This window comes from Suricata suricatta, chromosome 9 (assembly GCF_006229205.1).
Source record: "Suricata suricatta isolate VVHF042 chromosome 9, meerkat_22Aug2017_6uvM2_HiC, whole genome shotgun sequence".
NCBI classification, from domain to species: Eukaryota; Metazoa; Chordata; class Mammalia; order Carnivora; family Herpestidae; genus Suricata; species Suricata suricatta.
In genome coordinates this window covers 644,819-658,749 of record NC_043708.1, presented here as the reverse complement: position 1 = coordinate 658,749, position 13,931 = coordinate 644,819, and the positions used below count along the sequence as shown (strand labels likewise).

The following is a 13,931-nucleotide window of genomic DNA, read 5'->3' as shown; positions in this document are numbered from 1 at the left end:
GCCGCTGCCCACCGCCGCCCCACCTTGGCCACGATGACCTCCTTCTTCAAGATCTTCATGGCGTAGTAGCGGCCCGTGGCCTTCTCCTTCACCAGGATCACCTTCCCGAACGTGCCCTTGCCCAGCAGCTTCAGGTACTCAAACTCGTTCATGGTCTGCGGATGGCAGGTGGGTGCCCAGGGTCAGAGGCCACACGTGGGACCCCGCGTCCCCGCCACTCACTGCCCATGGGGAGGGGGCCCTCGGAGGTCGGGGAGGGCCTCACCACACGGTGCTTCGGCTTGGCCAGGGACACCTCCATCTCCTCGGCCCCCGAGTTGTCGCTGGGTGAGCCCGACCGGAAGTCCATCATCTCCTCCTCCTGCCTCTTGAGCCCATCGGCCACCGTCTGGATGGCAGTGGTCCACTCCTCCCTGCAGGGCGGCCAGGTGAGGCCTGTGCTCCGGGCCTGGGCACTGGGAACGCCAAGGCCTAGCCCCACACAGGGTGGCGTGTACTCCCCACCAGGGGCCTGCGGGCACCGGAGCACGGGAGAGCAGGGGCCCCGGTGAGCAGGACCCTGCGCCCCCTGACCGCTGTGCCTCCGTCTCATACCGCTCCTCGGGGGTCTCCACGTGGAAGGTGCGCTCGATGACCGTGGTCCACTGCAGGCAGCGGATGATGAAGGTGTTGGGTTTGGGCCGCTCTGTCTTCATCAGCTGACACTCTGGGGGTGGGGCTGGCAGGTGAGCGTCTGTCCGCACACGCCCCGCCCCCAGGACCCCACCACAGGGGCCCGGGAAGCCCTGTCCCATCCCCACGCACGCTCCAGCTTCCCTGATGGTACAACGGGGCAGGACCCCTGTCCCCGCCCAGACACTGTGCTCTGGAGGGGGGCCGCGCCCCTGCACGGCGGGCCATCGAGTCCCAGCCCATGCGGTGCGCCCAGCCACCGCTTGACTGGCCAGAGGTGGGGAGTCTGGGGGCCCCAGGGAGGGGAAGAAGTTGGCCCCTGAGCAGGAACCTGCCGCTCTTTTCCCAGCAGTGACGTCCACCCCCCCAACCCGGCCCTCCAAGCTGGCCCAGTCCCAGGGCAGAGGCTGGTGCGGACTCATCCTGTCCCACAAACAGCTGGAGGATGTGGCCCTCCCCCAAGGCTGCTCGGGCTGCACCCGCCCTTACTGGTGACACCCCCCCGACCCCCAGAGGGATTCCAGATGCACCCGCCCTTACTGGTGACACCCCCCCGACCCCCAGAGGGATTCCAGATGCACACCGGAGCATGGCACACCTGGAACACACACCTGGGGCACGCACACACACACCTGGTGCACACACAGCTCGAGCACAGCAGCCGTGAGGATACACCGGGCCCCGGGGGAGGGGCCGGGGGGCCGGGGAATGAGTCAGGCCGTGCCGCCGAGCCCGCGCGAGTGGACAGGGCCTCGGGGCCTGTGCAGGCGCTTCTGACATTCCAGGGCCTGGGCCCTGGCAACCTCGGCAGAGTGTAAGGAAGTGGTGAACCAGGGGCCAGGTGCCAGGAGGGGCTTGGGACCAGCCTCATGGGGACGGTGCCTGTGTCAACACAGGGGCCGGGGGGTAGAAAACCCCGCGGCGGTCTCCTTGGTTCTGACACCCACTACCCCCCCACACACCCATCCGAGACCACCAGTCTCCCCAGGGCCTAGGTGCCTGACACCCATCCCAGAGCCTGGCTTCTTGTCACCCCTCTCCCAGCCCTGGAACCCCTCCCCAAGGACAGGTCCCTGTCCCGTCGGCTCTGCTCCTTGGCTGGCACTCCAGCTGGGCCTCGCCTGGTTTCAAGGCCCCAGAACCCTCCTGCCCTGCTGGGGCAGCCCTCTGGATGGTGCCCACCTCTCGGGCGCTTCCGCAGAGTCCCCTCATCACCCGCCCCGCCTGCACGGAACATTCCTTGGGCCCCTCATGCCCTGCCAGCAAGGTGGCACCCACCCCCACCCCGGCCAGGCCTCCTTCCTGAACCTCCCACCTGGCCCCAGACAAGCAGGCACTGGGGGCAGCCCAGAGGCACTGCAGTAGGACCCCCACATGGCCACCAGGCTGCAGGGGACAGCGGCACCTGCCTCCCTGATTTCCCATTACCCAGGGGCTCCGACTCTAACAGCTGCTTTGTGGAGGCTTGAGGATGCCGGGGGCGGGGAGGGGGGCTCACAGGACCCAGGTTGTGATAAAGCCCCCCCCTTGAATACCCCCTAGCTGGAGGCTTGTAGGGCCGGACTGTGCCCTTGGGGTGCGGCTTGCTGGCCACACCAGTTGCCCTGTTGGATGGGGCCGAGCACCCTGGAGGGTGGCCAGGACAGCCAGGGTGCCAGACGCAGAAGCCATGAGTCCCTCCCCATCAGCCTGTGCTACCTAGTCCCGAGACCCCCGACCAGAACCTGCACCAGAAGATGTGGGGTAGCTGGAAGCCCCAGGCTCTCAGGCCAAATGGAGGCAGAGCAAGCCAGAGATGGGGGCATATGAAGAAGCCCAGGGTGGGGCCCGGACCCCCATGGTGGGCACTGTACTTGGGACCCCTGACAGCGTGAGCCCGTCCCTCTCTTCCCGGCTCCTGCCCGGCCTGGGTCCTGGGTTGACCCCGGGGCAGGGCCAGGCTCCAGGGTGGAAACAGACCACCCGGGAAGGCGGCCTGGCTCAGCAGCCGGTCCCCACACTGCATCTCCCCGGCCCCAGGGTCAGGGTCACACCGCCGTCCCCCTGGCTGGTACAAAGCGAGGCCACGGTAGCACAGAGTTTAGAAAAAGTGCCAGTTTGTGCCAGGCTAGCTGCACTTACCCACCGACCCTGTGTCCCCCAAACCCCCACCCTGCTGAGGGAAGCAAACCACCACACGGCCTGGCCTCTGGGGGTGACAGAGGGTCCCGGGAGCTGAGAGTCCCTGGCACACTCTCGTTCACCCCCCCCCAGAGGCTTTGTGGAGACACCCCGGAGCGCTCCAGCTGGCCTCCGGAGCCACAGTGCCCAGGACAGGTCTGGGGTCTCCAGCCGGGAGCAGCGCTGGTTCCCCAGGGACTCAAAGCCAGCACCACCCAGCCTGCTCCCTGGCGGCCAACGCAGCAGCCCAGGGCACCCGAGCCTGGGACTGCTGGGCGCAAAGGACTCCCGTCGCCCCCCCCCCCCAGCTCTCCCCGGTTCCCGTCCCGGGGTGGCCGCGGGCACACTCACGTGCCACAGAGAAGTTGTTGAGAGGGGACTCTCTCTGCTCCAGGTCCTGCGGCCGCTCCTTGTAGCCGATGAAGGTGCCGTCATTCTTGAGGAGGAAGTACCGTGGCCGCCAGGTCTTGATGTATTCCCCTGTGGACGCGCGCGGTGAGGGGCGCCGGCCCCGGGCCCCCAGAACCCGGCCCCGCGGCAGGCTCACAGCAGCTGTCCCAGAGCAAGTGCGCCCAGGACCCCGAGACTCAGGGACGCCGCCCGATTCCCACGACGAACAGCTGGCCCCGAGTGGTAAAGGGGATGTGGAGGGGGGGGGCACAACTAACAAGAGGCTGGCCCAATCCAGAGGGCCTCTCTGGAGGAGGCGCCACCAAGCTAGCAGGCCCCCCGCAGATGCAGTTACAGCCCCCCATTAGGGCTTCGGGAGCTCTTTCCACCCACCCCGTCCAGCCGGGTGGCGGCAAGGGGACCGCCTGCCAGAGCTGGCCCCTCCTGGGCCCCCGGACTCCAAGGGACAGCGAGTGACACCAGGGCCCTCATGCAGCACGGCCCCCGCAGCCCCTCACCTCCCACGTGACCACGTGCCCTGTCCTGGGGCCCAGAGTGGTCATGGGAACCACGGGAAAGCCAGACCCCAGAGGCGCCGCACAGTCTGCAGGCTGAGGGACCCGCCGCCCTTGACCCCTGCGCATCCCACCAAGGGGCACCCAGGTGCTCGGGGAAGTCTCCCCCAGAGTTCCTCCGCATCAGCCATGAGCAGGCTGTCACACTGAAGAGCCAGAGCAGATGTCGGCTGTGACATTCGAGCGACTGCCATTTTTCACACTGACACCGAGAAAAAAAATGTTTCATTTACATTTTGCCGAGCAAGGGGTTTGAGCAACAACAGAAAACTTACTCATTAGACGATGACTTTCTCAGAAGGACCACTGGGCAGCAGGTGGGGAGGGGGCTGGGGTCCCCCAGCTCTGGGCCCCAGGGGACGGGGAGGAGCAAAGGCCCCACCCAGGCCCCCTGGCTACCCCGGTGCCCTCACTGCCCAGCCCCCACCAGCCAGGAGCCTTCACTCCGCTGGGGGGGGCACCTCCAGGCCCACGGGCAGGGGGAGGGCCCTCGTGAGGGCCAGCGGCCCGCCCCCAGGAAGGCTGGGGTCAGCCACGCGGCTCCAGCGGGCCTCCCATCGGGGCAGCGGGTGGGCACAAGCAGACTGGGCTCCGGGGGCTGTGCGAGCCCCCCGCCCGCGTGCCAGGCTGGAGCTGTCGGCCCCTGATGGAGTGCCTCTCATCCGGCCAGCTGCCGCTCCCCAGGACGCTAACTGAGCGCGGAGAGAGATGAGCGCCTTGCCCGCGCCGCCCGGAAATCCATCTTGATTCACCAACTGCTGCCGGCCCCCGCCGCACCCAGCACGCCCCCGGCCCGCACCCTGTGCACGCGGCCGGCACGTGTTCGCCTGCCCCGCAGCGCCCACATGCCAGGCGGGGCCTCGCTTTCCCCACTGGGCTGCAGACTCCTGGAAGGGGGTGCCCAGGACTTGCCCCGGCCTCCGGACCCCGCACCTGTCCGGTAGCGTCCGCCCCACTCCAGGCACAGGACAGTTCTGTAACCCAGCGCTGGGGTGGGGGTGGGGGACAAGGGAGCAGCTCTGGCGGGGAAGAGACTGAGGGACAACGGCCCAGGAGGACAGGCAGTGGGTCCGCCGGACCCTCCAGCAGCCCCCAGACCTGGGGCACTGAAGAGGGGCCACGTCAGCCCCCAGCTGTCCCCCCACCTGCACCCCACAAGATGCGCAGGTGGACGGAGGGCCGGGGAAGGCGGCCTCACTCAACCCCTTGGCTGGGCAGCCCGGCTCACAGAGCCCTTGGGGGTACAGGGGGGCCTGGGGGGGCTGGGGCCAAGGCTCTGAGACACACAGACCCCTCTGCCCGGCCAGGTGCAGCCCGGCAGTCGTGGGGGGCCGAGGCAGGGCTGGCTGCATCCTGCATCTGAATGAGTTCAGCCCAGGCGGATGGGGGCCCCGGAGCCCTGCTCCCTCCCGAGGCCGGGGTGACAGGGATGTAATGAGTGGGGAACGCAGCCACCCTGTCCTCAGCCACAGGACTGGGGCCATGGGGGCCGGGGCAGGGACAGACACTCGCCAGCCACTGCCGGTGGGGACCTCGGAGCCTCATTCCAGGGCACAGGGACAGGCAGCTGACAAACAAAGAGGCCTGAGTCTGGCCTTCAGGTCACTACTCCCTTGGGGACAAATGCCCACCCACAGCCAGGGTGACCCCCTGGGAGCTGCGCAGTGGGCAGCCGGTCCCTGCCACTCACAGCCAGAGCCCAGGACCCCCAGAGGGGCTCTCCACCCCCCATCCCACCGCAGGCGACCGCTTCAAACGGACACCTCCAAGTCCCATCCACACAGCTGGACAGCTCGGCCGTGAGGGTCCCACCCCTGCAGCCAAGACACAGGAGCCTGGGCAGGACTGGCGGGCAGGTGGGACAGGCAGCACCTCAGGCCCCCCAGGGTTCTCTCAGAAGCCCAGGCCTGGGCCAGGGTCGGGGTGGGGGGAACCCATACTGCTTCTCAGAGACACCGTCCTGCCCTCCACCAGAGAAGGGGGCCCGTGACCCCCCCCAGCCTTTCACTCCCGGCCAGACCACTACCAGTTAGGGCTCCCGGCATCCTGACTGGGGGTGGGGGGTCACACAGGCTCGGCCAGGGGCCCCCCCCTCCTGCCCCTCAGCCCCCAGCACCGGCCCCTGCGGTGTCCCTGTGTGCCCTCCACAGGAGGGCCCTTCCCATAGCCCCGCTTACTTGGGGAGCCAGCTCATCCCCAGGAAGATGCTGGAGGACCCTGGCCGTCCACAGCCCAGGTCACCCCAACAGAGCCACGCTGCCCAGACCCGGGGACGAGGCGGGCAGAGGCTGGCAGTGCCTCCCAGCCATGGGTCCCGAGCCACGCCACGCCCCAAAGGGACCCACGCTGCAGGCAAGTCGGGGGTCCCAGCGCACCCCAGGCCTGACGCTCAGAGCCTCCCCGCCGCAAGCTCGGCCACCCCGCCCTGAGCTCCACGAACATCCCAAGTCCCGGGTTCTCGGGGAAAGTGCTGGATGAACACTTTGCCGCGGCGGTGGCTGGCAGGGTGCCAGGCGGCACCGAGCTGTTTCTCCACAGCGAGGCAAGCCCCAGCAGGCCCGGGGAGCGGGCGCCAGCTGACAGCGGCGCCCGTGCGGTCCCCTGCCGCCAGCACATCCATCGCAGGCCGACAGCTGCCGGGCGCCCATTTACCTTCTCCAGCACAGTGAGCAAACGGCCCTGCTGACGGCGGCCCATCCGTCGCCGCCCACCAGGAAGGCTGCACCGGCACGGGCCCTCTCGGGGGGCCCAGGCTGCCGGGCCTCTGCCCGCGCACGAGCCGAGGTCCCCCGGCCCCACCCCCCGGCTGACCCTGAGGGCCCCAGAGCCCCAGGAAGTAATGCCACGGCGGGGCGAATCCCACACACCTGCTCCCCAAGACTGAGCCTTTCCGGGGGCAGCATCCTTGGGGTCCACCCAGAGGCAGGGCTGGGTGAGAGGAGGTGTCCACCCCCTGCCCAGCAGAGTGGGCGACGCGGGGAAAGCACCTGCTCCCCGCCCACAGCCCCTGGGCCTGGCCCCCCCCCAATCCCAGCCAGTCCCCTCTCGAAGGCCCACGGGGGAGGCAGGGAGCATTATGCCCACTAGCTCCCAGGGGAAACTGAGGCCTGCACAGGGGACTCTCAAGGTCACGGGGGTGAACAGAGACCCTGGTCCTGCGGCCCAGGCCAGGCTCGCGCCTTGTCACAGCCAAGCTCTTCACGGGTCTCTGGTTCTGCCGCCGAACGGGCAGGGCCCCAAAGTCACGGCGCAGTGCAGTCAGGCAGACCCCGACAGGCGGGGAAGGCGCCTGCCTGCTGCCTCAGGACAGCGCCCGGTACAAACCCCACCTCCTCCCCGGGCACCGAGCATCCCCCCGACGCAGGCCAGAGGGGCCGCACTTGGTCCCAGCCACAATCCCAGCTTCCCCTGGGACGGGCCCACGTGGCTTGGTCCCCAGGCATGTGCCCTGGTCCAGGGGCCCCTGCCCACGCCCACTGTCCCACTTCTGGTCCCCTGCCCCAGGCAGCCACTGCTGATTCAGAGCCCCCAGGTAAGGCCACAGCCCCGCTGTCCAGGCCCCGTCTGCTCTGTCCCTGCTCACGCCCTGCACCAGCCTGGGGCTGTGTGGGCCTCCCACCGCCAGTCTCCCTCCACGAGCCCTGGCCCCTGTGGCACCTGCCCACTCCGTCCAACGTGCACCTGGCCTCACCACAGTGGGGTTCGGGAAGGCTGGGTTTCAGTGACCCGGTTGCTGAGGGTTTGGGGGCAGCCACAGCCCCGCCTCCACGAACAAGCATCCCAGGGGGCTGGACGGTCAGAGGGCAGCCCCCCACCCCGCCTGTCAATCCATCAGCTTCACTCATATCTGCTGGCACCTTGGGTCACAGGCCTGGGGATCTGTAGACCCAAATCCAGAGCCTAGAGATCTAGGTCAAGCACCAGGGTTATCAGAAGGAGCCTCCCAAACCACGCCATTGACTGCAACACCCCTGAAACACATGCAGTACTCTTAGGGGTAAACCAGCACACCTGAAGGCAGGAGAGAGGGGGCGAGGGCTCGGCCAGGCAGTGGGGGGGTCCGGCCTGTGGCTCTGCCCATGCAGCCAGTCCAGCCTGAGCCCCAGGGACCACTGCCGGCCTGTCCAGAGCCAGACCTGGCCAGGGGGCCCACATGTGGGGCCGCCGAACAGGAGCCAGGCACGTGGAGGGGGCAGGAACGGGGGCCCTGCCCACCGTGGGGGGGCCCCAGGGAGCAGGCGCAGAGCCACAGCCACGGACTCCAGTTATAGGAGGGCCCGTGGGGAGGGCACTGGCCCCAAGCCTGGCTGGGTGTGCCCGGGCAGGAGGGACGCCAGCGGCGGCCGGGCCAGCCCCCACCCCGCACCAGCCCACAGCACTCCTAGGAACCCAGCCTGATGCAACCCAGGCTGGCCTCCCCGGAGAGCTGGGGGCAGGCGGGGGTCTGGGCAGGGGGCTCAGGACCCTCTCCCCGGCCCAATGTGCTATCCAGGGCCAGCTGGAGGGAGTGGAGGCCATCCCGTGGCCCCCACCTCCACCCCCGTCCAGAGCCCGGCTCACTGCAGGGTAGCCACCTGCTGGGGCCACCAGCATGGGCCAAGGGCCCCAGCGCCAGGAGGGCAATGACCCCTCACCCCCCACGCAAGTCTTCCCAGCTTCCTCTTCTGCTGCTCATTCTGCAGGGAGAACCCAACATGCTCACAAAACAGGAAACAGCCCCATGGCCACGGCCACATACCAGGGCCAGCTGCCCTGGAGCACACCTCCGGGCCCTCCCTCCTAGCACCTGCCCTCACCCCCAGGCCCAGCCGCGCTGCCCTGCTCTGTCCCAGAGGCAGTTCTGGACCCCCACAGACACAAGGCACCGCACGGCCGGCCTCGCGGACCCAGGGGCTGCCAGGACCTTAGCCACAGCCATGTCAGTGTGACCTGGATGGGAACTAGGGCCACCCTTCAGCCGACAGCCAAGGAAACTGAGGCCCAGGGGTCCCAGGGCAGCCCTGCCTTCCAGCCTGGGGCACAGGGTAAGGGGAGTGACCGCCACCGCCAGTGGTCCCGGCTGAGCCCCTTGCCCTGGCGGCGCCCGTGTGGGGATGATTAACGGTACAGGGCCCTCACAGGAAACCCCACGAGTTTGCACCCAGTGCATTCAGCAGGCCCGCAGGCCTGTCCCTGGGGTCTGCTCAGCAAAGCCACTGCCTCCTTCAAAAGGGAGCCCCCCAGGGGGACCCCAGGACCAAGGATGGGGTAGGGGGGTGTCAGCAAGGGGAAACCACGGGCTGCTCATCAGAGCCACACGTGAGACACAGGGATTGGCCGTGGCCATGGCAGGAGACAGGACCCAGTCACTGCTGTGGGGGGGGGGGGAGGCGGGAGAAACCACCGCCCTGGAGCCCATTATCCACCAGGGGCCTCGGACCCCCTCAGCGTGGGACGGGGGCGGATCCAGGCTGAGAAAGGCTCAGGCCTGGGGTGCAGCTAAGCTCCACGAATGTGGGGCGCCGGCCAGCATCGTCCCCGGCGTGAGGCCACGTATGGCGTATGTGCCCGCAGACCTCACAGGTGACTGCCCCAAGGCGGGTCCCTGAGCAGAGGAGCCCCGTGCCCACGGGCCAGCTCCCTTACCCCACCCCGATCCCAGGGGGCCAGGCTGTGCTCTGGTGAGGACTGCCGGGCACGCTTCTGGGCGGGCCCTCCTGGCCAGGAGCCGGCCTGCGGGAGCACAAGGGAGCCCGGCCAGGCCCGGCCAGGCCCCGCGCCTCGCTGCCTTCCTCCCCGCTCCCAGTCCACCGGGTCCAGCGGGCCTGACGGTCAGGGACACCCAGGAAAACAACCACAACCCTGGGTGCGTAAACGGAGCCCGCAGCTTGGGTTCCAAGAGTGAGGCCACGGGGCAGGGAAGCCCTCAGACCGCCGCACAGACTCGGGTCGTGGCCTCGGCGAGGAGCGATCTGAAGACGAAACCAGAGGCCACAGGCCAAGCTCAGCCAGACCTCCGTCCTGCAGCAGGCCCTGCTTTTCTCAATCATCAACCTTTGAGCAGTGGCACGAGGTTCTGAGCAGCGCTGAGCCCCGCTCCAGCCGCCAGGGCGGGGCTGGTGGGCTCAGCTGCCCCCTGCGTGGGGCGTCACCTGGAGCCGGGGGCATTGCTATCACTCGGGACGTGTGCGTGTCCAGACACCCAGCTCTGGCTCGGGAAGCCCACCCATGTCTGGGGACGCCATCTGCCCGTCGTCCCTGGCGGCCCGGCCGGTCTCCTAGCCACCCTTGGGGCTCTCGGCAGCTTGAAGTCACTCCTGGGGACGGGCACACACTGGACACGGGGACTCTGAAGCCTGGAGGGCTTGCCTGGACCCCAGAACAGATCAGTGCAGGGCTGGAAGTCAAGCCTCGGCGCCACCACGTGGGCCGGATGTCCGCTGTCCTCTGTGGCTTCTCTGGCCCAGAGCACCCAGCATCAGGGCACCCGGAAACAGCCCAGAGGTCACTCGCCACAGCAGGACGCCCATGTCCCCAAGGGAGCATGGGACTCTCTCTCCCAGTGAGGCGAGGGCCCAGAGGCTGCTGAGGCTGACTGTGCCCAGACGGAGGGCCTGCCGCCACTCCCGTCACAGACACGAGAAACCAAGGGCCGGAGAGCTTGACCGATTTGTCCTTGGAGAGGGACACAGTGACAACGTGGCCAGGTCAGATTCAAACCCAGCTCTCTGGATGGCCCCCTGGGCCCAACACCCCATCCTCCAGTCCCTGAGTGGCAACCTGAAATTCACCCAGGGGCCAGGGAGGCGTCCCTGCCCCAGCCTGGCTGGGGGAGGTCCCAGTAACTGGGCCAGGGCCCCGGGCAGCCCTGAGCCCAGGCATGCTAATCCAACAGTCGGTCAACAAGTGTTTGCTGCTGGTGGCAGGTAGGGGACCAGGTTCCCATCAGAAAGGCCTGGGGCCTGTAAAGGCCGAGAGGGTGATCAGGTGAGGCCTGGTGAGGGGGCTCCAGGCACAGGGAGCAGGCGGGGGAGGGGAGAGGCACACGCTGGGGGAGGGGAGCGAGGGGGCGGTGGGTGGAGGGGTTCTCAGGAGAAGCTAGGTCGAAGGGCTCCCCGCGCCTCCACCTCCGTCCCCAGCCCCGGGCCGTCCCCCCCACAGCCACCCCGGCAGCGCACCGCCAGCCACATTCTAGACGCTCTGCTTCCAGTCCCTCCACGCCTGACCCCTGTCCTCTGTCGCCCCAGCCCCCGCAGCTCCTGGCCTGCCCTGTAGGGACTCCTGTGCATCCCACAAAACCCAGTTGCCGACACTCGCCTTCACCACACCTCCCCGTCTGCTCCCTGTGTCCCAGGCTCCCGCTCCCAACAGCCTGTGGGATCCTGGGGTGGGGACAGGGCCCCCTCATGCCCTTGGCTGCAGGGACCCCCAAAGCTTTAGGAAGGAGCAGGTCTGGAGAAGGGGAAGGGGGATGGTAGCTAATCCCCGCCCTGGGGCAGGAGTGAGCGCTCACCTGCACCGAGACCTGAGGCCTGGCAGCCCCCACCCCAGTTCCCTTCCCCGAGCCACAGGGGGCTTTGGGGGCAGGGGGCTGCGGCGCAGCAGCCAAGGCCACATCTCTCATCACACTGGACCGGCCAAGCCCCTCCCTGGGCGCAGGGCCCTGAGCATGCGGACAGCAGAGGCGGGACGGGCTCGGGCACAAACAATCGTACCGCCTGGCTGGCGCGAAGCCCCTGCCCCCCCACACCCCAGGCGGGGGGCCAGGCCAAGTAACTCTGCCCTGCTCTCAGGAGCCCTCGGGCAGCGCCCCGGACCGCCAGCAAGCCAGGCCTTGGACGGGCCCCAGTGTCCTCACTGCCTTCCAGGAAAGCAGGGAGGGAGGCGCGGTGGCTCTCTCGCCTGAGGGACCCAGCCAGGCAGCCGCGGGCCCCACACTGCCCGAGGGACCCCTGCCCCAGGCTCAGCCCCCGAGGGCACTGACCTCTCTTGTGCAGCCAGCCCTCCTTCACGATGGCCACGTCGTTCATGGTGCCCTGTTCCAGCAGGGCCGGGCCACCCGGGGTGCTGCTCACCGTCCCCGCTCAGCAGAGTCTCCCCGAGACCGGAGCACCCAACCTCTGGAAGAGTCAGAGGGAAGTGTGTGAGGTCGTGTCCGGCCCAGGGCCACTCCTCCAACCCCACAGTGAGGTCGGCGAGCCCAGCCGCAGCCGGGGTCCCAGTCGGGGCCCCCTCAGGCCTTCCCACCCCGCCGTGTTCCCTGGGGCCCCGGCCAGGCCCCCCTCTGCCTGGGCTGCATCCCCTCGGGCCCTCGGAGCTTGATGCCCCCCTCTTCACCCATACTCCAGCCTCCCTAACCTGCCAACCAGCAGAGGCCTTCTCCTCCAGGCAGCCCCTCTGACTGCTTTGCTCTACGTGCTTGGCCTCCCCAAGCCTCTGGGGAGGGCGCCCCTGTTCCCACCCATAGGGCCCTGGGCTCCTCCTTCTCGTCCCAGACTAGGGAAGAAGAGAAATTCCAGCGTGAAGAAAGTCAGGCCGGGAGACCAGGCGGCTGGCGCAGATGTGAACCCGGAGCCCTCTGGGGTGACATAAAAACCTCCCCTCCAGAAACCCCAGGCCCCTCCTAAACCACAGCACCCCTGCGGGTCTGAATCTGGTGCATTCATTTGGCCAACATGTACTAGGCATCTCTGGTTTTGCCAGGCTCAGCGCTGGGGACAAAGAGAGGCTCAGATGGGTCCTGTCTGTAAGAAGCACCCAGTCCCGGGTGGTTACAGACCCATAATCACACCATTCAGGAGGCAACACACGGGGGCTGCCTGCACAAAGGCAGGAGCGCTGGCACCGCAGGGGCCCACCGGCAGCCTTCCCTTGCACATACTTTGGCCTCTGATCCTGAGTGGCCATCCCCACTGCTCCCAGCTGGACGAGCTCCTACACATCCCTCAAAACCCAGCTCACACATCTTTCTGAGCATCCTGGGAAAGAGCAGTCTTCCCATGAGCAGTCCTTCACTAGCCCTCCAGCCAAGAGCTCCTGAGAGCAGGGGGAGAGAGAGTCCTCTCTGCGACCCCCAGGCCAGGAAGCCCCCTCAGGACCCTGGAACGGAGCCCAGCACGGGTCCACCGACAGCTGCACATTCTCCCTCCACCTTCCTGGGCTCCGGAGGCAGAGGACTGGGACCCAGGGATGGCTGCCTGGCACCGACAGCCTTAGGCTACATTTAGAAGAGTTGGAAGACCCCAGGCTGCGTCCAGTGACAGGCCTGGGGAGACACACTTTGCCCAAAGGAGTGCCCAACGTGAACAGCAGGCCACTGGCAGGGACAGGAAGCAAGACTGAAGATACCTCCAAGGACAGGGCTCTGAGCCCCTGCACAGCATCCTGGGGGGGACTCCTCTGGTGACACAGTGGGCGTGGCCTGGAGGCAGAGGGCTGCACCCAAAGACCTCTGGGCGTCCCCTGCCCCCACCCCGGCCCAAGCAGGGCCCGCTGCCAACAGAGTCACACAGCTGTCCGCCTGGAGCGTAAAAATACATCTGTGCACACACACAGGGGCTGCGCATCTGCACAGAAACGTGCACACCAAGCCAGCGCCCAGGCCGTCTCCGGGAACGGCCGTTTCCCACCGTCCTGTGAGTGCCTCTACCGTGAAGCATGTCACTGCTGGTATTATTTAAGTAACAACTTACCAAAAACCTGCCCGTGCTCCTAAAGGGCCCCCTCCCTCTGTCTCTGAACACTGGTCTATGAACTGGACGTTCAGTTGGGGGAAGGCAGAACAGTGTCCCACCAATGCACCCCACCCTTCACTTGGGCCAGGGGCTCGGAGCAGTCAGGGCTGGTCTGGAGGGAAGCTGCGGGACCCATGACCCCCGCCCTGCCCACCAAGTCCGTTGGCAGGAACCCGACCGGCTCATGGACAAGTTCACCAGCTGTCCCCACCACCCCCCAATCTGCAGCGCAAGCCCCAGGTGCCCGCCAGGCCCTGGCCTCGGGGATGGGTGGGCAGCACCTCCAAAGCCCACCCAGGTCAGAAAGCAGTTTCGGGGCCCAGAAGAGCGGGTAGTCCTTTGTGGGCCGGCCCGGGCACCTCGCCATCGCGTACAACTTTTTGTCCGCGGGCAAAGGTCTCCTTCCCAAGGCCCACCCACA

General features: G+C 67.8%; 1 protein-coding gene across 3 annotated transcripts in view; it reads right to left on the bottom strand.

Annotated features, from left to right (window-relative positions):
- The window catches only part of AKT1 (AKT serine/threonine kinase 1), a 17,483-nt gene extending 5,587 nt beyond the window's left edge, over nucleotides 1–11,896 (bottom strand). Inside the window, exons 1-5 of one of the 3 annotated variants that reach the window (XM_029950428.1) lie at nucleotides 11,761–11,896; nucleotides 3,184–3,312; nucleotides 595–706; nucleotides 266–413; nucleotides 24–155 (exon numbers count right to left, since the gene is read on the bottom strand). In XM_029950428.1, the coding sequence (XP_029806288.1) occupies nucleotides 24–155; nucleotides 266–413; nucleotides 595–706; nucleotides 3,184–3,312; nucleotides 11,761–11,806 (567 nt within the window). In that variant the 5' untranslated portion in view covers nucleotides 11,807–11,896. Of the gene's footprint in view, nucleotides 1–23; nucleotides 156–265; nucleotides 414–594; nucleotides 707–1,304; nucleotides 1,555–3,183; nucleotides 3,313–11,760 lie in introns of those variants that run through there. The other 2 variants (XM_029950430.1, XM_029950429.1) reach the window with 2 other exon arrangements.
- Between the last annotated feature and the right edge of the window lie 2,035 nt (nucleotides 11,897–13,931).